Here is a 26312-nt window from a genome sequence, read left to right as displayed (position 1 = left end):
GTCACAGTTACTGCTTTATAAATAAGCCACTAAGTGCCTTCGCCGTGTTATCTAAATATCAGCATGAAAGCGACTTATTGAAATGCATCAAAGAGCAGAGAAGCCTTGATTTGAGGAATCCTTAAACATACTGGTTTGAAATGGATTTATACACTAGAGCAGTCTTTCTCAACCAGGGTTCCTCCAAACCAGTCAGCCCCTTAAAACCTTTAAGCTGGATACACACAATTAGTTTTGTTTTGTTTTTTTTGTTCAACCAGCTGGCAGAACAAAAAAAAAAAGCATGCATGTGGATGCAGGGATCTCCCCTGCTGAGCTATTGTATTCTGACAGTAAGAAGCCACTTGCCATTGGCTACAGTGACTAATTGAATGCTGCTTTCCAGCAGGACCTTTTGACAGAAACTGGTCTAACGATTGGCTTCTGTTTAACAGAATGGGATATACACGTATTGAAATTCAGACAGCCAATATTTGCTCAGTGTGTATCCAGCTTTAAATGGGAAGTCCTGCCTAAGTGTCCTTATTAACCAGGATATCCTCCAAACTGTGCCTCTTTGATTTAGCTTCATTTTGTTGCTTTTAGACTTGACTTCCCTGATTTCATGTCCCATCTGCCTGGCTCCACCATGTTTTATAGGACAGAACTGTGAGTTAGCAATGGTTTAACATAGAAGTCAGAGAGGTTTACTTGTAGCAAATTCAAACAAGTAAAGGGCTAAAAGGATAACTACGTAAGGAAAAGCATCTCCTTACCCATTTTCCCATGCCTAGTCCGTGGAGTCGCTATGGGAGTGGGGGTGGTGTATGGTCCGCACCCAGGTGACCCCACCAGAGGGGTGACACAAGGGCTTTTTCTCAGCCGGAATGTCCCAAAACCCACCACTCACTGCTGTCACTTCCACACACAGAAGCCAAGCTTCTGTGTGTAGAGGTGACAGCGCTCCTCTCCTGGTGCTGAGCACAGCCCTCCCTGCCCAGCAGTATCGATGTGAGAGCAGAGGAGGGAGGAGCAGTGGTTATGCACAGGTTACAGGAGGAAGCTCCTTCCGAAGCCCGCAGACATAATACACCCTGTAAGTTGTAGCTTGTATTCAAGAGCAGCCTCTCTCTCCTCTCCTCTTTTGTGGCCTGTGAAGCATGCAGAACCTAACACCTTGTACAAACTTTTCAGCCTTCCACCCTGTACATAGCAAAATCCTGAGTCCTGCCCCTGTACATAGTGCACTCCTGAGTCCTGCAATCTGTACGTAGCACACTCCTGACTCCTGCAATCTGTATGTAGCACACTCCGGAGTCCCACCCCTGTATGTAGCGCACCCCTGAATCCTGTCCTTGTATAGCACACTCCTGAGTCCTGCCCCTGTACATAGCACACTCCTGGGTCCTGCTCGTGTACATAGCGCATTCCTGAGTCCTGCTTGTGTACATAGTTAACTCCTGAATCCTGCAATCTGTACATAGCGCACTGCTGAGTTCTGCAATCTGCATGTAGCACACTCCTGAGTCCTGTCCATGTATAGCATACCCCTGAGTCCTGCCTCTGTAAGTAGCGCACTCCTGTACGTAGCGCACGTCTGAGTGCTGCCCCTGTAAGTAGCTCACTGTTGAGTCCTGCTCCTGTATAGCACACCCCTGAGTCCTGCCCCTGTACATAGCGCACTCCTGAGTCCTGCAATCTGTACATAGTGCACTCCTGAGTACTTCAATCTGTTCGTAGCCTACTCTTGAGTCCTGCAATGTGTACGTAGCACACTCTCGAGTCCTGCAATCTGTACATAGCGCACTGCTGAGTCTTGCAATCTGTACGTAGCACACCCCTGAATCCTGCAATCTGTATGTAGCACGCCCCTGAATCCTGCAATCTGTACGTAGTGCACTCCTGAGTCCTACAATCTGTACATAGGGCACTCCTGAGTCCTGCAATCTGTACATAGCACACTTCTGAGTCCTGTCCCTGTATAGCATACCCCTGAGTCCTGCCCCTGTAAGTAGCGCACTGCTGAGTCCTGTCCCTATATAGCACACCCCTGAGTTCTGCCCCTGTACATAGCGCACTAATGAGTCCTGCAATCTGTATGTAGCGCACTCCTGTGTCCTGGAGTCTGTACGCAATGCACTCCTGCATCCTGCAATGTGTACGTAGTGCACTGCTGAGATTTGTAATCTGTATGTAGCACACCCCTGAGTCCTGCAATCTGTATGTAGCACACTCCTAAATCCTGCAATCTGTATGTAGCGCACTCCTGAGTCTTGCAATCTGTATGTAATGCACTCCTGAGTCTGCAATCTATATGTAGCGCACTCCTGAGTGTTGCAATCTGTATGTAGCACATCCCTGAATCCTGCAATCTGTATGTAGCGCACTCATGATCTGGGGGGAGAGCTGCAGCAGTGCAGTAAAAAATGGTTTCCCCCACCCTGGACTGGGAGCGGTGGCACCATGTTTTACTGCATCGGGTGACACCAACCCTAGTGACGTCACTGCTGCAAGTACAGTATTTAAAAGTTAAACAAAACACAAGCTAATGTTCTAAATTTTTATTAACAAAATATTGGGAAGGTACTGACTAGTCGTGTGCTGGGTCTCCTTTTTAGGATTGTGTACAAGATACCTTTTGAGTTGATTTCAATCCAAAAATTAAGTTTATAGCTGTAGGGAAATCAGGGTAGGGTATCCTTAGAGTTCCCTTTGTCATCACTAGGTCTAACACCAATTTCTACAATATTTATTAAGGGGAATAATTACATAATTGCACCTAGTTAGGGGTGATGCTAGAAAGAAATAACCAGTCCTTCCAGCATTTGATGAACTTATTATCACAAACAGAGATATTTCAATTTGACTGATCCTTCCATCTCAATGAACATTACTTCAGCATACTATCTCAGTCCATTTGGCAAATCCCATAAGCACTGACAGATCCCAGTTCTACAGATGTCAGGCAGATACAATCTTCTTTTTAATACATAGATTGCCGCATTAACCATTAGGCATTGTAGGCCCTTGTCTATAGGGACTAAAGGCAAAGAAGAAGCTTTTCCTTTTTCATGTATTTGCCATATTTGTTTTTCCCCAAATTAGTGGATTAGTGGGAAAATTACCTAACATAAGTCCAAACATATATTATGTTACTATTCTAAGAAAGGTTAGTACCAGGTAAACAAGAAAATGACTGGTGTTAATAGGTGTGAACCTAGCAGAAGATTGTTACTTTTAGTGTGAAAATTGAGTGTTTCCAGGCTTCATGTTGGTACTGAAAAAGATCTAATAAACTATGGAACCTATATAGCCTAAATTGTCTTTTAAAAGGAAATCTATAGTGAGAGAAACAAATAACTTACACTTTCATCCTTTATTGTATTTTTATGCAATTATTTAAATAGATCTTATTTAGCTTGTCTGCTGGAAACTCTACTAAAACGTACTAAACTTACAGAAGATGTCTGGTATATGGGAAGTATGACATAAACTGGCAAAAGTAAAAGCTGTCTGGGAGCTCTGCCAAACTGAATGTTGTTATAGTGGTGTTAAATTATTATGGGCAAAGCACCAAGTGCAGAAAGTTAGATGGACACAGCTTTATTTAGGCCAAGGTATGGCAAAATGTTCACATCTCCATGACTCATTTGCCTATAAGTAAGATTAACTAGTTCATATCTTTAATTGGTAACAGAAAAGAATCTTATTTAGGCTTTAAAGGAATCTGTCAGGAAAGAAATGTAGGAGCTGCCTTCACTGACTTGCTTGCACTACGCTGTTGTCAATGTCCTAGCCTTACTGTTTAGCACAGGTGTCAAACTGACGGCCCTCCAGCTGTTGCCAAACTACAAGTCCCATGAGGCATTGCAAGATTGACAGTTACAAGCATGACTCCCAAAGGCAAAGGCATGATGGGACTTGTAGTTTTGCAATAGCTGGACGGGCGCCAGTTTGACAACCCTGCTTTAGTGAATCCCTGACCTGACAGGCATTTAACCTCCTTAGCGGTATTCCCAAATGTAGCTCGGGGTAAAATGTCAGTACCAAAAGCGGTAACCCCGAGCTACACTCGGGCTTACCATGCAGCGTTGCTCAGGGAGTCCCTGCAGCACTTACCTTGTCCTTCGCTCCCACGATGTGTCCCCTGCAGCGTCCCCGGCCATCTCCTCCGGCCGATGCCGGCATCCGGCTTCCGTGTTCCGGTCCCTGTGACGTCGGGACGTACAGGAGCCGGAACCGGTGGCAAATTAGAAATTTTTAAAAAATGTAATTTTTTAAAAAATTACTATTACATAGTAAAACATTGCTGTTTCAATGCATTTCACATACATTTTTTCCCTACTGCTTTGTCCTGTGCCCTGCCTGCATTTTGACTGTTCTTTCTGCCTGGAAACTTAGGCTGGCCATACATTATACAATTATCTGCAGATTTTCTGCCCAATTTCCTTTAGATTTACCTTCAACTATGTAGTGCAAGGGCCTGCCTAATTGGATACAACTGAAAGTGTTGTTTAGGTTTGTCCTCCTATTATATGGTTTTTGGTAAATCTAAACCAAAAATCTGCAGATAATTGTATAATGTATGGCCAGCCTTAGAAAAGTCCACAGCGTCCAAAAAGCGTCCCTTTATGTCAAAAGCGGTTTTAGACCAGCTAGAGAACAGCGATAGTAAATTAGAACCACTTGCAGAATTGAGTGATAATGATTAATGGGGGAAATTCGTCATCAGACACTGAAAACGATTTTGCGACTTTGCTCAGCGATGTGTGAATTTGCCTCTGTATTTCAAATTTCAGTGTTTTTGGTTTGATTATATTATTGAATTAAATTTATTATTATATTATTATTTTTTATGATTATTTATTAAATTATAATTTATGATTTCGTGTTTCAAATTTTATCCTACCCGGGATGTTTACTAGACTCTTGTTCGGACAGATTTCAGTGAGTTATTCCTAAAAATTACAGCCTACAATAAAAAACTACATATTTCCATGCAAAAAAATGGTACCGCTTTCAGCACAAAAAATCGGAAATAATCAGACCGCCGAGGAGGTTAATAAACACATGCTTGTTGCAGGTCAATGGCTCACCAAGTAGTGAGGAAAAGATGACAGCCCTGAATAACAAACATTTGAAATAAGTTCATATACAAGGTGCAACAATTTAAGTCCTGGAATGGACTGTAAAAAAAACAAAAACCGTTTGCTTACATATATGCTAGATGAAATTTGAAGATGATGTTTCTTCTGCCCTTCTGTTAAGATTTGAGGTACTATCTTTCTGGACATCTTTTTTATTCCCAAATTCTTCATTAGAATTAGCTGCACTGTTTCCTTGTTCATGATCAATTCATCTGCCATTATTCGCATACTCAGTCTTCAATCTGAGCATGAGGGTTTGCGCTTGTCCACATTTGCATCATTCCTTTGCAATTTTGTCTGCTTGCTTCATGCTTCATCGTGCACATTTTCCCGCCCCTCCTTAAACTGCCTATGCCATTCAAAAACACTTGATTTCTTCATGGAATGTTCACTGTTAGCTTGTTGTAGCAGAGCTAAAGTTTCATTCGCAATTTTGCCAATTTTTGTGCAAATTTTGATGTTAATCTGCTGCTTCAGATTCCTGACACTCTTTTTCCACCAACAGCACAACACACACACATTATTGCTTCTGTTACTCCGTAAAGCCTGAGTCAACTGGTCTGCGACCCAGGGGTGTGCAAATTAGAACATGTCAGAACACACTTGAGTGTGAATGGTTGTTTGACTCACCACCATAGTGCTATGCCATGGACATTCCAGGAAATAAATGGTCACACTTCGTACTGTATTTATTCCCCTGATGAAATCCTAGGTGACGAAATGCATCAGGCAGGGATATACACTCACCAGCCACTTTATTAGGTACACCTTGCTAGTACTGGGTTGGACCCCTTTTGCCTTCAGAACTGCCTTAAGTCATTGTGGCATAAAGTCAACAAGGTGTTGGAAACATTACTCATATTATACATATATTGAAATAAATTACTGTTGCCTTTCTATCATTTCGAACCAGTCTGCCCATTCTCCTCTGACATCGACAAGGCATTTTTGTCCATACAACTGCAGCTCACTGGGTATTTTTACTTTTTTAGGACCATTTTCTGTAAACCCTAGAAATGGTTGTGTGTGAAAATCCCAGTAGATCAACAGTTTTTGAAATACTCAGACTAGCCTGTCTGACACCAACAACCATGCCACATTCAAAGTCACTTAAATCCCCTTTCTTCCCCATTCTGATGCTCAGTTTGAACTTCAGCAAGTCTTCTTCACCTTGTCTAGATGCCTAAATGTATTGAGTTGCTGCCATGTAATTGGCTGATTAGCAATTTGTGTTAACGAGCAATTGAACAGGTGTACCTAATAAAGTGGCCTGTGAGTATATGTCGTCATTATGCATGTTAATTGCAGCTTTTGGTCTGCGAAGCTGCAGGCATTATTTAACAGTGAGTTTCCTGGAAAACAGAACACTGCTTTGGATTATGCACTTTATACGTTTCTATGTTGTGGTAATATAAAATTCCTTTCTGGTTTATGAAAGTTATTTATAAAAGATATATATTTTGCATGTCTCATAATTTTTCCCTCACAGGTTACTTCTAAAATAGAACTCCAGACATTAGTGTTGGATAGAATAGGGAAAGATGTATAACACATAAACATGTATAACACATAGCTTCCTTGTTGGGGAAATTTCCCTTCAATTTGTTTGCAATTATGAGGACAAGAAGGGAAGTAGAGTCCGTTACATGGAGACACGTTAATGAAAACATGTTTTAGTATAGTGGAGAATGCTTAAACCAGTTTCAGGTTTTATTTGCTGCATGTGTTCCCTTTGAGGAGAGTGTTCTCCACTTCAACAAGGACAAAAACAATAGTAAAGAGACACAAATAAAAACCTGACAGAAGTTCTAGCTATCTAAAACTATGATAAAAAGTGTTGGGTAGAATATAATTTAAAAACCATTAAACTTATAATGCAGAAAGGATGTGCTATTATAAAATAATTAGTTGTATGGTGTAAACCACTGATATGCCAAATACCAAATGTAAGTTAATTTTGCAAAGAATACAACTGCAAGAAAAAAAAACAAACAGTATTTAGCTTGCACTTGATTGGATGATGAAAGTCAGCAGTTTCATTTTATTCAATAAGCTAGAAGAAAGTTACCTTGCAAAGTGAGCATTCTATTTGCCTTTAGTAAATCAACCATGTCAACCACATGCAGTCTTATTCTTAACAAAACTAGCAAATTGCCACAACAATGTGCACATAAGTTTTATGGCCAGACTTGACTCAAGCCATACTGGATTTGGACACAGTTGCTCAGGAAAAAATTGCATTCCATTAAAGACTTTGCAGTTTAGTTAGAGTAAAAAATATTCTGAGAAGAAACTTTGAGGAAGTTTAAAGCATGATATTCACACAGAGGGGAGATACTGTGAATTAAAATATATTTAAACCCAAAAACAAAAAATAAATATATTGCAGTTTATCAATCCTTAGATGCAGTGGCTGCATTTGTTTTCTTTTTTTAAAGTGTTAATAAACCCAGGACCCTACATTTACTATATCTGGTCTCCCACAGTACAGGAAGATGCAATTACTTTAATAAATATAAACTGCTAAATACCTATTCTTATCAGCAGTTAGAGTCTTGTGACTTCTATCAGTGTCCAGCAGAGCACTGGGTAAAGCTTGTAGGAGTTTTCTTTCTCCCCTGAATGTCCTATGAGGCTGCATAACCCCTGACCCTCTGTCTGGACAGCGCTGATTGGCCCTGTGCTGATCACATGCACTCTCCAAGAAAAGAAAAAACTCTCTAGCAATACACACTAAGCCAAGCATGTGCAGTTTGCCCCCAGTTTGGCTCTGTTCTATAAGAAGATGGATTGGAGACAGTAGAAGAAGGGGAGGATCATAGACGATAGGATCAAATAGCCTTTTTCACAGTGAGTATAACAAGCATGCTTTACTGCATACACAGACTGATTTAACTGTTGTGGGTTTGGGCAGCACAGTGGCTAAATGGTTAGCACTTCCGCCTGGCAGTACTAAGGTCGTTGGTTCAAATCCCAACCACAGCATCACCTGCCTGGAGTTTGCATGTTCTCCCTGTGCCTGCGTGGGTTTCCTCCGGGTACTCCGGTTTCCTCCCACACTCCAAAGACATGCTGGTTGGTGAATTGGCTCCTGTCTAAATTGTCCCTAGTATGTGTATGTATGAATGTGAGTTAGGGACTTTATATTGTACACCCCTTGAGGGTTAGGGACTGATGTGAACGTACAATATATATGTAAAGTGCTGTGTAAATTGATGGCGCTATATAAGTACCTGAAATAAATAGTAACACTTTAAGGCTTTATTTTTACTGGGTGATCCAACCGGTAACGTGTTTCCTGTCCTAGAATGGCTACACTTACTCCTTACCATGTATCTATGGAAAATAAGCTGTGCTAGTGATTCAGGAGAATCATAAACCTCAATTCACCAGTCATGTGATAGTGCTCGGGCTTAGAGATTGGCTGCTATGCCTGGGCACTGTACATGCTGGGTATTATGGCCAGCTTCAGAAGAGTAACATGAGTATAAGGGGGTCAACAGATGCTCTTTGTAGGGATACTGTCCCTTTTCCCTCTATTGGTAGGGTGACAATGGTGTTGATTTACTAAAGGTAAATAGATTGTGCACTTTACAAGTGCAGTTGCACTCTTCCCCAGACCTTAGTGAATGTAGTGAAGCTTAACTTTGTAAAGAATATCCAAGCAGGTGCAACGAAAAAAAAAAAAAAAGCATATTTGCTTGCACATGATTGGATGATGGAAATCAGCAGCACTTCACCACAATCACTAAGCTCTGAGGAAAATGAGTGCAACTGCTTTTGCAAAGTGCACAGCCTTTTTGCCTTTTGTAAATCAACCCCAATGTCTCTGTGGGTATAAGAACTATTTATTGAAAAGAAACACAGTAAACGGTTACTAGTTTGTTTGTTGTAAGGCCTATATTTTGTGTTCAGTCTTAGTTTATTGAAAAAAAAAAAATACAAAATATTAATACAACAAACAACAAATAGCCCAAACGTCTGGGGAAAGGGGAAGTACAACAATAAGACAAAAAAGTAGGGATAAAATTAACTAAAAAAGAAGGGAACAAAAAAGAAAAAAGGACAAGAGTCTATATACAAAAAGGCAGACCATACATCGATACAGTTGTATACCACTGGGGTCATAATGATTGACACACAGAACATTCAGATCAGGGCATTGAGCTGGCAGGAATGACAGAGGGGTCAAGGGGAAATTACGACCTGTACTCTCATCTTGGATAAAATTTTTCTTTCGACTGAGCCCGCTTGAGGGTATTAAATCAACCCCAGCCCAAATAAAGGCAGAAAGGAAAAAAAAAAAAGGAGTTTGTGAAGAGACAAGAAGTAGTGAGTAAGAAAGGAGCAGAAGGAACCAAGGAGAGCACCAGTAAGAGCCAGAAGGGTTCACCAGGTGAACCAAAAAGACTGAGAGCCCCATCAACCCTCCAGCATGTCACGAAGCTCGGCGTATTCACTGTACACATTCCAGAAGATGCAGGTGCGATGACAATTACTGAGTACCCAATTCCTGTGCCAGAAGAGACTCCATCCATTCAATGCAATCCGTTTCTTCGACCCACTCCATGAGGGTCGGAACAGTGGTCAAGCTGCAGTTGCAAGGAATGACCAATCTAGCAGCCGTTAAGCAATGATGAACAATGCCCCTCTTAATACGTTCATAGGAGCCAGGTACAATAGAGAGTAGAGTAATCTGTGGAGTATTAGGTACGGTCTTGTCAGTAACCGCAATGTATATATGGAAAATCAAGTCCCAAAAAGCATGTATGGGGGGGGTAGTATTCCCACCACGGAAGGTCTGTATTTTACATAGTTACATAGTTAGTCTGGCTGAAAAAAGACAAAAGTCCATCCAGTTCAACCATACAAAAAAAAAAAGTTATAATCCTATGCCCACAGTTGATCCAGAGGAAGGCAAAAAAACCCAGCAAAGCATGATGCAATTTGCTCCTGCAGGGGAAAATTCCTTCCTGATCCCCCGAGAGGCAATCGGATATTGCTTGGATCAACTTTACCTATAAATGTTAGTATCCAGTTATATTCTGTGTATCTAGGAAAGAATCCAGGACTTTTTTAAAGCAATCCACTGAGCTGGCCAGAATAAACTCTTGAGGGAATCTATTTGAAGTTAATGTTTGGAAGGATGGTATCTTTCTTTTAAACCTAGGACTTAATTTTAAATAAATTTAAAAAATAAAGGAAGTATGAGCTATACAATTATACAACATTTATTGTAATAAATGTTTTTGTTTTTCCATTTAATTCTCCTTTTGTATTGTGGAAGTCTACAAAATGAATAGGAGTATGTAAATGTAGAGCCAACACAGGCAGAACTTGACATACTGAGATGCAAATGTGGACAGTGCATAGAGAGGAGCATTCATCTTAAATAGTTTCTTTACCCAATTCACAGCCAGTGATTAGCGATGTACTGTGTTTGACCTTGCCAGTGATAAGTTTTCTGTACTTGATTTACTGTGTTCAAATAAGACTTGTAACAGGTATTTCTCAATATCCAAACATAGTAAGCGCTGCGTAAACTGATAGCTCTATATAAGTACATGAAATAAATAAATAGCAAATTTCTTCTATTATCACAGTACCCCTTATATAAGTATCAAATGACTATGCTCTGTTAATCTAGTTGATATATACAATGACATGGAAATGTATTAACCACTTGCCCTCCTGAGGATTTACCCCCCTTCCTGACCAGGCCATTTTTTGCGTTACAGCACTGTGTTACTTTAACTGACATTTGTGTGGTCATGAAACACTGCACCTAAATGAAATTTACGTCCTTTTTTTCCCACAAATTGAGATTTTTGATTGACTGTGCAGCTTTTATTTTTTGCGCTATAAAAAAAAAGACCAACAATTTTGAGAAAAAACCTATATTTTTGACATTTTGCTATTAAACATGTCCAGTAAAAAATGTTAAAAATCAAATCTCATCATAAATTTAGGTCAAAATGTATTCTGCTACGTCTTTGCTAAAAAAAAAAATCCCAATACGTGTAAATTAATAGGTTTACGTGAAAGTTATAGCGTTTACAAACGGCGGTATATATACTGGGATTTTTTTTTTTATTCTTACTAGTAATGACGGCGATCAGAGACTTATAGCAGGACTGCGGAATTGCGTCAGACTTTCTGACACTTTGGAGAACTGACTTGGTGCCACTGATATCCCCAGTGATACCAATACTGTGATCACTGCTAAAAAAAAGCACTGACACTGTACTAATGGCACTGAGAAGGAAGGGGTTAACATGAGGGGCGATCAAAGGGTTAACTCTGTGCCGGGTGTGTTTTACTATGGGACAGTGTCTGTGTACTTCGCTGTGGACAGCCATCCAAAGCAGTGTGCCTGAGCTGACTCTCACCTTAGTAATATGACCTCCCACTTAGTGTTCTGTCTATCAAAGATTTTTGTCTTTACAATGGGACCAGATCCTCCTCTTCACTCGGGGCTCTGGCTTCAACTACGAATCCCCTCTTCTAACAAAATCCACTCCATTACATGTAAAAAATACTGCAGATAGTGCCTTATCCTTAAAACACTATATGGCCACAAACACCAACAGAATTGCACTCACGTGTATAAGATGCTGAATCGCACCAAAATATAAAGCCTTTTAACCACTTCCTGTCCGGACACTTTTACCCCTTCCTGTCCAGGGCAATTTTTAGCTTTCAGCGCTATCACACTTTGAATGACAATTGCGCGGTCATGCAATACTGTACCCATATGAATTTTTTACCATTTTTTTGAGACAGATAAAGCTTTATTTTGGTGGTATTTATTCACCGCTGGGATTTTTATTTTTTTTACCATGTAAATGAAAAAGTTCCAAAATTTTGAAAAAAAGTGTTTTTTTAAATAAAATTTTGCAAATAAATAATATTTCATCATAAATCTTAGCCAAAATTTATTCCGTTATTTTTTTAGTAAAAAAAAAAAATCCAAATTAGTTTATAACCAAAAATTATAATTTTTAAACATTTTTTTTTACATTTTAGGATGTAAAAGCAATCATTTCTCTTTCTCTCTGTCTGCATTCTTGCAGTCATTGAGAATTACTGAGTGAGCTGTGAGTGGTCACAGCTTGTCACATGGTACAAGGCTGTTGTGAATAGCCTTGTACCATGTGACCTCTGTGATCATTCACAGATTTCACACATAGTAAGCAATGATGTCACAAGTGACATCTTGCTTACTACTTTGCATGTGATCACTGATTCGGCAATCAGTGATCACATGATCGGGACCTCGTACAGAGGTCCCGTCCGACGATCGGTGTTTCACTGTGTCCGGAGGACACAGCGGGCACCGGATCGCGGTGGTGCGCGCTCCCAGGGAGCGCGCACAGCTAGAAAAGGCGGGTGCCGTTTATGGACGGCAACCCGACCCTGGACTGCCACCGCCCTGCCGTTTATAAACAGCAGGCGGACGGCAAGAGGTTAAAATAGATGTCATAACTCTCATAAATAACGCCATGCAATATCAGACCACTTGCTGTGTTCTGTATGAACATAGTGACTTCATCCAAATCCTGCCCCAACACATTTCATTAGGGGGCACATGACTTCTTCAGGGGGAAATGATTGGATCATCAGCTACTCCGGTAATTATATAGGCTAAGTCAATGCCATTTTCCCATAGCCCTATCATAATGCATATTGGCCATTTTCTTATGGACCAAACTAACTAATATCTGTCACTGACCATGGGAACGGACCCAAATTGTATCCTTCTAGTGGGCGTCTTTTATCCATAATATATATAGTTATAAGGTCACCCTACATATAACAGTCCCTGTTTATTTAGATCTTCATATAGTCCCCAGTACTTGGTGCTCCTTGAAAACTTTGTGTACAGCAAACCAATTCGTCCTCTTCTATTCACAATACCTCGAAATAAATAAACTCAACATTATCCTTAAATGCAAGTATAATAGGTGCATGTGAATTATAATCCGTGTCCCCGTGATTCATTCATAAATACCTTCCCTAACCAAAATTAATAACCAATACTTAATACTCATAAACAGTGAGTATGTGCCACGCCACACTCTAAATAGTGACCATACAGTGAGTATGTGCCACACCGCACTATGAAAAGTGATCATAAAGTGCAATCAATCCGGTGTGTCTTCTGTCAATCCATGTACCTTACCAAATCAACATGTAGTGTAGGCTAAGTCAATCAAATACAGTGCTCCAGGACTCTGCTGCCCCTACAAGGTGAGCTATTATTCCTGTGATGTGAACTGGTGCCATGCCAAACTTCAAAAAGTGGTCAATAGCCTCCGTGGTCTAATTAATAAAGCACCTGTCAACCGATATACCTTACCAGAAGACAGGTAATGCAAGCTTGACTCAGACCTAATAGTCACTCCAGGCTCTTATACCCAATGCTCCAAATCAGCGATGAGAATACCCAGAAAGAAAATACAGTATCATTATGCAAAACCTTCTTAAAAGTATTGTAAAACTTTATTAAAAGCACTTACATCAATGCAGAGTATATGCAGCTTTAAAATCAGCTAAATAGCTCATGGTAGTTCGGTCCTCATCTAAGATGGCCACCGTGGTACTTCCGGTAACATCTGACGTCACTTCCTCTTCTTTTATCCAGAATACTCATCCACCTTTTATTTACACGTAGGTGCTTTTGTGCTGTAATGCAACCAAGTACTTCCAGTAGCTCAAACATTGACTGGGTCTCCCTTAAATGTCATTCTTCTTTCTTTACAGTGTATTAAGTGACAATAAGCTCTAAACCTATATTGTTTAGTTTATAACAGGCTAGAGTCATTCACTGTACCTGCAGCAGTGGTGTAAACTAGAAAAAGTCAGAATAGTTAGGGTGTAATTCCATTTTTGTTCAGAAAAAAAAAATTCTTTCTGGGTTTTTTTGCACATTGTTGAGATTTTAGCAAACTTTGTCTCAAATTCCTCCTTTTTTCTGTTATGTTTGCTCAACATGTCCTTTCCAGACTGAATCCTAAATGAGAGGGTCTGTACTCAATAAAATCATCTGAACAAATCTCCATGCTCTAATGAGAAAAGCTTCAGTGTCTGCAACCCTTTAGTGGAAAAGCGTGAAGGGGTATCTTACCAAAACTGAAAATCCTATTGCAGGGGATGCCTAAAATTGTGCTTGTATATTAGGACAGAGTGCTGAGAAAATCAGTGATCCAATTACAGAACCAGGAAATTAAATTTCTGGGAGCTTTTCATGCACCAGTGCCTCCAGGTCACCATATTGCATTAACTCTTCTAAAAACCAGTTGCAACTTGAAATTGAAAGGTAATTTTGAATAACAAAACACAAAATGGATTACATAGCAAGTTTATATGCTGTTTTATTTTTTAATGGTAATGGCATTTTCCTTAAAAGTCCTTCTTGATTTGAGAGTTACATGTTGCCAGGTTCTGCAAGAATAATTAAATAATGAATTACTCTTGGTTGGCAGAAGTGTAGATCTATTAAAATGCATCGGACCTGGAGACTATAAGTAGCAGAGTTTATCTAGCCAACTTGCCCTCTCTGAGGCAGGTCATATTAAACCACAAGGTTATTCAATATAATATCAGGTAGTTAAAAGCTTCTAATTATGGAGGCATTCAACAAAATCCTTGGCTTTTTATACCAGGACAAGGGAACAAGCAGATTGCTGTCTTTAAACGCCAAGACATACAGTCAGGTCCATAAATATTGGGACATCGACACAATTCTAACATTTTTGGCTCTATACACCACCACAGTGGATTTGAAATGAAACGAATAAGATGTGCTTTAACTGCAGACTGTCAGCTTTAATTTGAGGGTATTTACATCCAAATCAGGTGAACGGTGTAGGAAGTGCAACAGTTTGCATATGTGCCTCCCACTTGTTAAGAGACCAAAAGTAATGGGACAGAATAATAATCATAAATCAAACTTTCACTTTTTAATACTTGCTTGAAAATCCTTTGCAGTCAATTACAGCCTGAAGTCTGGAACGCATAGACATCACCAGATGTTGGGTTTCATCCCTGGTGATGCTCTGCCAGGCCTCTACTGCAACTGTCTTCAGTTCCTGCTTGTTCTTGGGGCATTTTCCCTCAGTTTTGTCTTCAGCAAGTGAAATGCATGCTCAATCGGATTCAGGTCAGGTGATTGACTTGGCCATTGCATAACATTCCACTTCTTTCCCTTAAAAAACTCTTTGGTTGCTTTTGTAGTATGCTTTGGGTCATTGTCCATCTGCACTGTGAAGCGGCGTCCAATGAGTTCTGAAGCATTTGGCTGAATATGAGCAGATAATATTGCCCGAAACACTTCAGAATTCATCCTGCTGCTTTTGTCAGCAGTCACATCATCAATAAATACAAGAGAACCAGTTCCATTGGCAGCCATACATGCCCACGCCATGACACTACCACCACCATGCTTCACTGATGAGGTGGTATGCTTAGGATCATGAGCAGTTCCTTTTCTTCTCCATACTCTTCTCTTCCCATCACTCTGGTACAAGTTGATCATGGTCTCATCTGTCCATAGGATGTTGTTCCAGAACTGTGAAGGCTTTTTTAGATGTTGTTTGGCAAACTCTAATCTGGCCTTCCTGTTTTTGAGGCTCACCAATGGTTTACATCTTTTGGTGCACCCTCTGTATTCACTCTGGTGAAGTCTTCTCTTGATTGTTGACTTTGACACACATACACCTACCTCCTGGAGAGTGTTCTTGATCTGGCCAGCTGTTGTGAAGGGTGCTTTCTTCACCAGGGAAAGAATTCTTCGGTCATCCACCACAGTTGTTTTCCGTGGTCTTCCGGGTCTTTTGGTGTTGCAGAGCTCACCGGTCCATTCCTTCTTTTTAAGAATGTTCCAGACAATTGTTTTGGCCACGCCTAATGTTTTTGCTATCTCTCTGATGGGTTTGTTTTGTTTTTTCAGCCTAATGATGGCTTGCTTCACTGATAGTGACAGCTCTTTGGATCTCATCTTAAGAGTTGACAGCAACAGATTCCAAATGCAAATAGCACACTTGAAATGAACTCTGGACCTTTTATTTGCTCATTGTAATTGGGATAATGAGGGAATAACACACACCTGGCCATGGAACAGCTGAGAAGCCAATTGTCCCATTACTTTTGGTCCATTAACAAGTGGGAGGCACATATGCAAACTGTTGTAATTCCTACATTGTTCACCTGATTTGGATGTAAATACCCTCAAATTAAAGCTGACAGTCTGCAGTTAAAGCACATTTTGCTTGTTTCATTTCAAATCCATTGTGGTGGTTTATAGAGCCAAAAATTTTAGAATTGTGTCGATGTCCCAATACTTATGGACCTGACTGTAGGCTGAGCTAAAGGTGAAAAGAAAAAAAGCTATTGCCTTAAATAGCAAAAATCCTTCCTAACCATTTAAAGAGAAGTTCTGCCATTTAACCTAGAGTGTATAATCACCATAATGACCATCAAAAAATTAATATTATATGATTGTGAGTGGCTAGTAGTTATTTTAGCTTCTAAAGTTTTAAATTAATCTTTATTTCTGCTCATTTCTGTAGTATCCAGCAGAACATAATCTAAGTTTCCTTTCAATATCACTAAATTAGATTTTGATCTGTTAATTTTAAAACCAGAAAACATTTAACTTTATGAAAAAAGCTCTCTCAGTATATTTTCAGCAAATAATATTAAACTGTGCCCTTTGTTTCCTGGGAAAAGAATCACTTGAAATGTGTATAAACGTTTTAAATGCAGGGACCAGGGGATTATAAATAGTAAAGATATGATTCATTAAATGTTCATTGTTAAGATAAAATTAAATTATGGCACTCCCAGTGCACTTTCTTATGATTTAAAGCTATGAACATATTGGTAGTGTGAGAGACAGGGCTCATAAACAACATTAGTTCAAAAATGTTCCTTATCAAATTCATCTTTTTCTTCAAGATCATTTATTGAAAAAGCTATGGTAACTGCTGCCCATCATTTTAGTTAATATTTTAATATCATGGTACGAAAGTGAGTTCAGACAGTATGAAACTTAATATGCAGATATTTTTACTGTTTCAAAAATTTGATGTAGAATAACAAGTCTTATGGGTTTATTTCACTGGGCTTGTTACACGTTTGGAAACCTAAGGCGGGGCACAAAAAAGTGCTTCAACATAGTTTGTAATAAGAAAGGTTCAAAACCATTTGGACTACAGACACTGTTTTATCAGTGCAGAAAATAATTATTTACTATACTAAACTACTGGAAAACATTATATATTCTACTTTTGAGGGGTGATTTTGACTTTTTTTTTTTATAAAAGAGGGTAACTAAGAGGCTTAGTCCCTCATGTGTTGAATATGAATAGATATACCCATCAAACAATTAATTTGTTATAAAAAACAATATTACCTTGTATTAGGCTGTATTTTTATAGAAATCTCGAGCTTGTTTCTGGACGGGAATGGACTACATCCTTGATTAGTGCTAAGAGCAATGTATTGGAATCACAGGAAAGACTGAAGTTGAAATGAGCTGGAGAAGTCCATTCAAATGCATCAAGTTTCCATGAATTTTGATTGCCGTTCCTGCAAGCTAGCAGTTAGTTTCTTCATCTTCATTATTTGATTAAGCTCAGCAGTCTATTCACTAATATTGGGGATTTTTGTTGATCTCCAGTGCCTAGGGATTAGGGCTCAGGCTTCAGATAAGGCATTTTTTGGTTCTGACCGTGAAGTATCAATATAGACCAATATGAGTGCAGGTCCATCAAATATGGAGCACGGTACCACCCTCTTCTTCGCAACTCCAACACCGGTTAGGAATCAATGGGGACATTTTGTGTAACATATTGTAACTGTGCATCTGTATTATCTGGTTAATAGCTTGTAGTTCCTTTCTTGTATTTGGCTGGCTATGCTTGATATAATACTCGAAAAAAATAATTTCTCCCAGTATTCATCTGCGATGGGGTGATCCAAGTCCCTCTCCCAGTCTCTGGGCAAAGGAGCAGTTTTACTTTTACGGGAGCTCAGGTTTAAAAACAATAAAGCTATAAGATAAAGATAAAAGTTCATGGGGACATGAAGTCCAGTTTTCATTAAATTGTCAGGCTTAAAGCAGAACTTCAGGCATATATATATATATAATATATATATATATATATATATATATATATATATTTATCTTTGTAAACAATAGTTATCTTTCCTGAGGTATATTCTATGGTTGGAATGCCATTCTGTCCTCTGATATCTTGATATCTAAATTGCTATTTATTTCTTGTGCACTTCTAACCACTGTGTGTATGAAAGCCAAGGAAAGAATAGTGTGATTTGTTCACCTCCCCTCTACCTTTGGCCTTTCATAGAATGCAGTATATCACATATTTGATTAGTGTTTGGATATAAAAAAACAGTTCAGCAACCAGTTGCATTTGTAAGCAGTAGAAATACTAATAATAGTGATCTAGAAATGTCCTGAAAAGTGATCTACTCATTAATGATTTATAAAAACTATATTTATCCTTAATGTTATTAATATAAATATTAATTATTTATATTAATCAGTTCAAAGGTTTGTGGTCTGCTAGACAAATACATGATTCTTTTAGCTATTTTATTTATAACATTTCTTCTTCCCACTTTTACAGACTAGTTCAATGAAGATTTCTTTGTACTTTCAACTAGCTTTTGATTGCAACTTTTTGTCAATGAATGTTGATTGCAAGTGGTTGAAATCTTTATTTGTGTATGGCCCACATAAGGATAAAGAGGACCTTAATATTCACCTGTCTTGAGAAATTTACAGGCCTATAACAATTTGTACATTGTTAGTGTCAATTCTTTTTCTAAGTGGATGCATCTTGGGCTTGATTTTCTGTTATTCAGCTGCATGCAATTATTTTTTCAATTGAATGGCTATTCGGCTCACAATGACAAATACAAGAGTGCATGTAAGGCGGTGTGCACATTGAGTTACTATCAAACATAAAGAACATTGACAATGTTATCACACACTTTTCTCTGCATATGAAACGCTGGTTTCTCCAGTGTATTACTTTTGGTGTCATAGATTAAAGAGCTTTGGACATTCACTGCAGGATGTGGTTCATCTGCAGCAGTTTTCTTGCCATGAGTAGCAACATGGCATTCAAATTTTTTGACATTCATATATTTTATATATTATATTACAGTAAGTAGCCAATTAGGCACATTTTTGATTCACAGAAGAAACTATAGGATACAAGTAACAATCTTCTTCTAATATCTAAGTGTCTCACAAAAATTGACTAAAGATATGTGAGCTTTAAAAATCTAGGCATAATTCTACCAGGAAAATATAGCGTATAGTCTTCTACGGCTTCCAATATATGTTCACCATCAATACCCATTGTATTCATTACCTAGACAGTATTTTTTTACTAAAGGATTTTTAGGCAACATCATTTTGGATTATTATAGAATATGCTATAGAAATGTTGTGTTTACGTAATGGAAAAATCTCCAAAATAAGGGGCTTAAACCTCATTTTAGGATTGTGCGTGGAGCTGTGCAAACGCTCCTGAGCCAACTGTGCATCCAGAACCACTGGTTTATAGCACAGATACAACCCAATGTAGATACATTTATTTTAGTAGATCTTTTAGGCTTGTTGGCCATCATCAGTTTAGTGAAACGAAACAATGGCCTTTATGGGGTAGGGCTTGGAGCACTAACCAGACATATTATGGTGAGGTAGATCTAAAATGACCAAAAAGCTCTACAGTGAGACCATGTGAAGGACAGTAAAGCCTTTTCAAAAAGAAGGTTCAACTGTAATTTGTACAGGTTTAGTGGCGGGTTTTAGGTTCACAGCACCATAATCTGTCTGGTTATATGCACTTCTTTTTTCCAGAAATGAGCAGTATAACTATATCACTTCAGTTCAAATAGCATAATAGCATAATTGGAGATACTGAAAGAAAAAATTATTTGGAAGTGAAAATTAATTGAGTTGGTCAACATCCATCCTGTGTTGCAAGTTACATTTTTCTTTGTTTCCATATGTTAATAGTCTATAATAATTAACAACTAAGGAAATAACTGGTTACTATTATAAGGATGTAGGGAAATGCAAATATTTTTTTTTCTTACCAATATATATAGCAGACACCTTCTCAAGATGTGAGAAGCCTCTCAATACAGTGTCCTATCGACAACATTTACAAAGCACATTTCACTCAGCAGCACACAAAGATTCTGCAGCACATTTAAATGCAGGCCTTTTTTTCTCAAAGAATAGGTGCAGGAACTCCCCTGCAAGTCACCTCTTGTCTCCGCCCCCTACCCAGCTCTGAGCATCGTTACTTGATTCCTCCCCTTACCCAACTCCCAATACTGCCGCTTTTAAAGAATACAGAACAAAGTGTAATTTTGTGGTGCTAAGTAATTTGTATGGAATTTGGTAATGATAGCAAGGAAAGTCAAATAGATTTCCTGAAGCCAGCAATAATAGATCCCCCAGCAACAGTAGACCCTCCCACCAACAATGGACCACCCATAACAAAATACCCCTCCAGCAACAATAGTAGATCCACCCCAGCAACAATTGACTCCAAGCAGCAACAACAGATCTCCCAACAGTCATCATCAATAGACCCCACCCTCAACAGTAGACCCTCCCCACAACAATGGACCACCCACAAAATAATACCCCTCTAGCAACAATAGATTCACCCCAACAACAATAGACCCCCAGGAGTAACAACAGATCTTCCAGCAGCCAGCAACAAGGCATCCCTCCTAGCAACAAATGTCCACCCAGCAACATAACACCCACCCTCAACAAAAATACATCCCCCACCAACAACAATAGTCCTCCCCAGCAACAATAGACACCCCCTCTTCCCCCCCCCGCCTAAATAGATCTACTCCAGCGACAATAGATCCCCCAGAAGCCAGCATCAGTAGACCCTCCAGCAACCCCTAGCGCCCCTTGCCATTACATACATTCAGTGCTGGAGGTGCTGGATGTGCGCTCCCCCATGTTTCTGCTGAAAAAAAGCCCTGTTTAAAAGTAATAGTATCTGATGACAGGAAAAGAACTGAGTGCCTTTTGTCACAATATGCTAGCTGGAAACAAATACAAGTTTGCAATTTGTAATGTAATTGTCATGCAATGTAATTATATATTTCATGGATGAAATAATGGATTAATAATAGGAAACTGTGATATAAAATTCTGAATTAGTGCTGCTGCTGGAAAATCTACAGTGGGCTTACTCCAAATGATGGTATAGTAATGCAATGACATGTTTGCCATTTATGTAAAAATTTATATAAAAGGAAAATAACAGTAAATAATCTATGTCAGCCCATGGGAACAGAAAAACGAAAAACTATTTAGTTCAAATCTATTAGCTGGCATATCCAAGGGCCCTATACTACATGTATAGTGCAGTCTTAACTCTATGAGAGACTTAAAGGTTGCAGGTGCTCTGTGCAAAGCCCTTTCAGGTGCACATTTTTCTAAAAGCTAAGTAGAAATTGTGGTGATTTCTATTTTTGATTAGCTTACTAGAATTGGCACAGGGACATATTGGACACCATCAGCTGCCATTGTGCTCTACTGGGCTTCTAGTGTGTCCTTGTGCCTTTAAGAAGGAATGAAATGTCTATAGACATATCTGACCTTAATGTAGCATTTGCTATAAATGCTACTACATGCAGTCTCCCATAGATTAGAGTTGGACCGTACTATACCAAGGGGTCTTGACAAGGCAGTGCAGCTTTCACAAATATCTGCAAATGTAATGCAACAAAAAATTCTTTTTTTAACGCAAATTATTAAACAAGATCATTTTTTTTTTTTAGCTAGAAAAGTGTTCCAAGAAATAAATTTTGTTTTATATTTTGTAGTTTTTGATATACTGTGGAAGGATTACAACTTCTGTCAGGTATTATAGCTGCCTGTTTCTTCGTTGGGGAGCTTTACCTTCATTGTGGGTATTGATGAACAGTTTCTTCAATAAAATTATGGGAAATTCAACATTTTTGAGTTGTTAAATTGGTTGTAAAGTCTGTTTTCTAACGTGTACCTACAGGTAAATTTATAATAATGCTTACCTGTAGGTACTGTAAATATCTCCTAAACATGCACCGTTTAGGAGATATTTATTTGTGTAGAGCACCGGCGCATGCCCGTGCCATTCCTTCAGAGCTGTGTGCCATAAAAAGTGACTCCTGCGTGCATGTGGTGGAGTGACGTCATCGCGGCTCGCCATTCAAGCCACCGGAGCCCGTGAACCCGGAAGGACCGAGTGAAGCTGGAAGCCCTAACAGCGGTGGAGGGCTTCATTTTAAGGTAAGTTTCACATAATGTGTTAGTATACGATGCATACTAGCATATTATGCCTTTGTCTTGCAGGGGAAAACTTTTACTTTTTAAGTAGAGTTTACTTCCGCTTTAATGGATAGGTGTGTCTCCAGGACAGGAAGTGAAAGGAATTCTTCCCAACAGCAAATAGACAGCAAAATAAAAAATTTCAGGGGTCTTAACTCTTCCCTGCTCTAGCCACAACTAACCAATATGGTTTTGGATTTATCTAATACAATAAACGTATGCCAGCTTTTTAGGGGGGTATTTACCAAAACTGCATAGTACAAAATCTGATTCAGCTCTGCATAGAAACCAATCAGCTCCCAGGTTTTACTGATAAAGCCAATCAGCTTTTAAATTGTTCAATTAAGCCTAATTGAACAATTTAAAAGCTGATTGGCTACCATGCACAGCTGCACCAAATTCTGAGTGCTCCAGTTTTAGTAAATCCTCCCCATAATGTCTAATTCTTGTGGGGAAATGGACTGCTTAGGTAAATCACGAAAATCTATGTCAACAGATTCTTATTCTTATTCTTATGAAATCTTATTACAGCTGTGTGTTTTTCTCTGCAGTGTGTAATTCAGTGTTCACTAGGTTCAATTCCCTGTGAATGAGGGACATCAGCTGCTGCTAAGCTGTAAATTGTGTTTTCATATATTACATTCAGTAGTGCTCATATAATATATTTAGTGAGTATAGAATACTGAAGAATGTTTTCATTGTTAGTGGGCAAACCCCAAAATAGTAGTTCCAATTTAGATAAATACCGACTTCTTGAATGTTGAAGCATGGAAACACTTTTTTCTGAATTCCACAGTATGATTGCTTTAGTGATCTGTCAAGTGGTCTTGACATATTTTTATATTTAGGGAGGGCTTGCCTGTGGGAGTTTCACTATATTGCATAGGAACATAGGGATTATGCACCTCTACACTTGGATGTATAATCCACTAATGCACTAATTTGAACCACTGGAATATTCAACTGTTTTACTGACTATCAACAGTGATTTATGGATTTTCTGTTGGATTTAGTTGTATTTTGATATAAATGTGCATTATTGCTCTGCACTTTGTGTGTTTGTCATTTTTTAATGAGGTTATGTGGATTGTGCCTTAAGTGTTCAGCTTGCAACATTGATTTATAAGTCTTTTAAATTGTCTGTTTGTGCTGATTGGTCCTTGTTATTGTAATCCTGGGATGTTATAGCACCAGGATTAATAACAAGAGGAATGTACAGGGCCCTTATGGTGCTTATTTTTTGTGTGTGTCTTGGTTTCCATTTCTTTTTTTTTATATTAAGTTTACTTTAAATATATATTATGCTATAATCCAATGGTTTGAGTAAATTATAACTGATATTTGATTCTCTTTTTCTAGATTCATCTTTATGTGTAACAGCTGAAAACCACTAATGCAATGATCCAGTTCATTCTGGAGCCTGGAAATATCCATGTGCCTTATTGTGAGCTTTGGTTTACAAAATTTTTTTGTACTCTTGCAATGTAAGGATAACAATCCTATCTTAATGGGACAGTGCTGGATTATGTACTGCTTCTCTATGTGGATCATTTGTACTTTTGCTGCGTATGGACCTCATTGCATATCAGGATGAAGATTTATTTCTTCCCTTAAATGTGAGGATGGTACGGCGAGGACTTCTGAGTTGGGTTTCTCGGGTGGGGATCCTTCTCGTCTGTCTTTGCTGTATAGTTTCTGTATTGTATATGCTAGCATGCACTCCAAGAGCTGAAGATGAACAACTCATACTGCCACGAATTAATAGCCCAACTGGGAAAGAAGGCTACCATGCTATCTTGCAGGAGCGTGAGGAAGAACATCGGAATTATATTACTAGTCTGAAAAAACAAATAGCCCAATTGAAAGATGAGCTTCAAGAACGCAGTGAACAACTCAAAAGTGTTCAAGGTCACTACACTGATTCCCTCACTGTGACCTTTGACCATGCCAGTCCTGAAAAGACACAGACAGACCTCTTAGACTTTCTACATTCCCAGGTCAACAAAGCTGAAGTACATAATGGTGTAAAGGTCCCCACTGAATATGCCGCTATTCCATTCGATAGCTTCACTCTGCAGAAAGTGTACCAGCTGGAAACAGGACTTACTCGCCACCCAGAAGAAAAGCCTGTAAGGAAGGATAAACGGGATGAGCTATCAGAAGCTATTGAGGTGGCAGTGGACATGCTGAACAGTCCTGAGGATGGAAGCAATACACATAGACGAATGTATACTTCAGCCAACTTTATTGAAGGTAAATAGTTCTAATGGTGATGATAAAATAATTTCCCATTTTTTGTTTGAAAACTGCAGCTTGGCCTTTGTTTTTGACATTTCATAAATGTGCAATCTGTTGTTTGGCCTGATTTACTAAAATGAAATGCAGATGTACACTGTGGTACCCTCCCTAAACCTTACACTATGGCAATTTTACTTTCCATGTTTTTGCAATCACATAACTAAAATAAGATAACTCCAAAGACAGGAGAGAAAATTCTACTTTAAATGAAGGAAAACAAGCATTTAGATGGCATGTGCTTGGAGCATGTACTGCATTGCAAACCACATTTGTAAGCTAATTAGTTCTAAGTACCCTTTTGTGGTTCAGCATACTCAGCGAACAGTGCATATAATAAATAGTCTGAGAATACATTTGGGTTGTTAGGCCTTGTTTGCTGGGCCACCAACACATGTTATCATGTATTTACATCACTTAAATTATATGTGTCACTGCAGTAAACTGGTGCAAAGCATGTTTACAATGGGGTTCATTTACTAAAACTGGAGAGTGCAAAATCTAGTGTACATGATAGCCAATCAGCTCCTAACTTAAGCTTGTTCAGTTAAACTTTAATAAAAAAATGGAAGATGATTGGTTTCTATACAGAGCTGCACCAGATTTTGCACTCTTTAGTAAATCTCCCCGAGTGTGTCTTAAAGATGCATGCTATCAAGTCGGCCTGGAACAATATTATTCAAAGAGAGGTACTTGGGTATCTCAGTTAGCAAGTAGCTAGCACTTCCTTGAATTCATCCAGTGCATAATAAACAAGAGCCCCTATGCACAAATATAAAAAATGTCTAACATGTATATCTGGGTTTGTTTGTTTCTTGTTCATGGCTAGGGATGCTGTTTTTGTTTGGGAAAATGCTAATGTGCCCATACTCATGCAGTTTGTAAAGTCAGTGGTGGTCTGTCTACTTACATTGTTAAATTTTAAACAGGTGTTTCTCAACATTTTTTAATCAAGGCACCCTTTAAAATTATGGACAATCTCAAGGGTGTCTTTCACATTCTGCATAATCTAAAGGCACTCCATTCTAAAATGTAAAAACATATTCTAATAGTTTTACATAATGCAGCAACATCCACGCAATAGGACACTCAACGTTAGAGGGGATTTATTCTTCTAAAGTAAATATTTATTTCCAAACTGGTACTGACTAGTATTCCAATGTTTCTCCCTCAGTTTCTCTCCCTCACTCTACTAATGTGACCCCACTGCTGAAGGAGAGGCAAGGATGCTGTACTGGCACCAGACGTCCTCATTATCAACTAATTACGTAATTTTTTGTTAAGATGCTGGCAGCTGGCAGGTTGTAAAAGTGCACAATGGAAACCTGTGGCTTTGTGTAACTAAAAGGCAGGCTTGTTCCACCTGCTGGCTTGTATACAATTTTTTGGCCAGTTTTTAAGCATTTTGCCAAGGCACCCCTGAAAAAGCCTGAATGCACCCCAGTCCCTGGTTGAGAAAGGCTGTTATAAACTACTGCAGGGCTGGTATATAATTCAGCAAAGTA

At 38.9% G+C, this 26312-nt stretch overlaps 1 protein-coding gene across 1 annotated transcript in view; it reads left to right on the top strand.

The window, feature by feature from the left end:
• Positions 1-26312, top strand: part of CSGALNACT1 (chondroitin sulfate N-acetylgalactosaminyltransferase 1) — a 566905-nt gene that overhangs the window by 339033 nt on the left and 201560 nt on the right. Inside the window, exon 5 of the mRNA XM_089675301.1 lies at positions 23872-24765. Within this exon, the coding sequence (XP_089531427.1) occupies positions 24081-24765 (685 nt within the window). The 5' untranslated portion in view covers positions 23872-24080. The remainder of the gene's footprint in view (positions 1-23871; positions 24766-26312) is intronic.

This window comes from Staurois parvus, unplaced genomic scaffold (assembly GCF_062004578.1).
Source record: "Staurois parvus isolate SC_StPar_1 unplaced genomic scaffold, SC_StPar_1.0 ptg000013l, whole genome shotgun sequence".
NCBI lineage: Eukaryota > Metazoa > Chordata > Amphibia > Anura > Ranidae > Staurois > Staurois parvus.
Note: the sequence above shows the minus strand (reverse complement) of the source record. Positions and strands in the feature narration are given on the sequence as shown.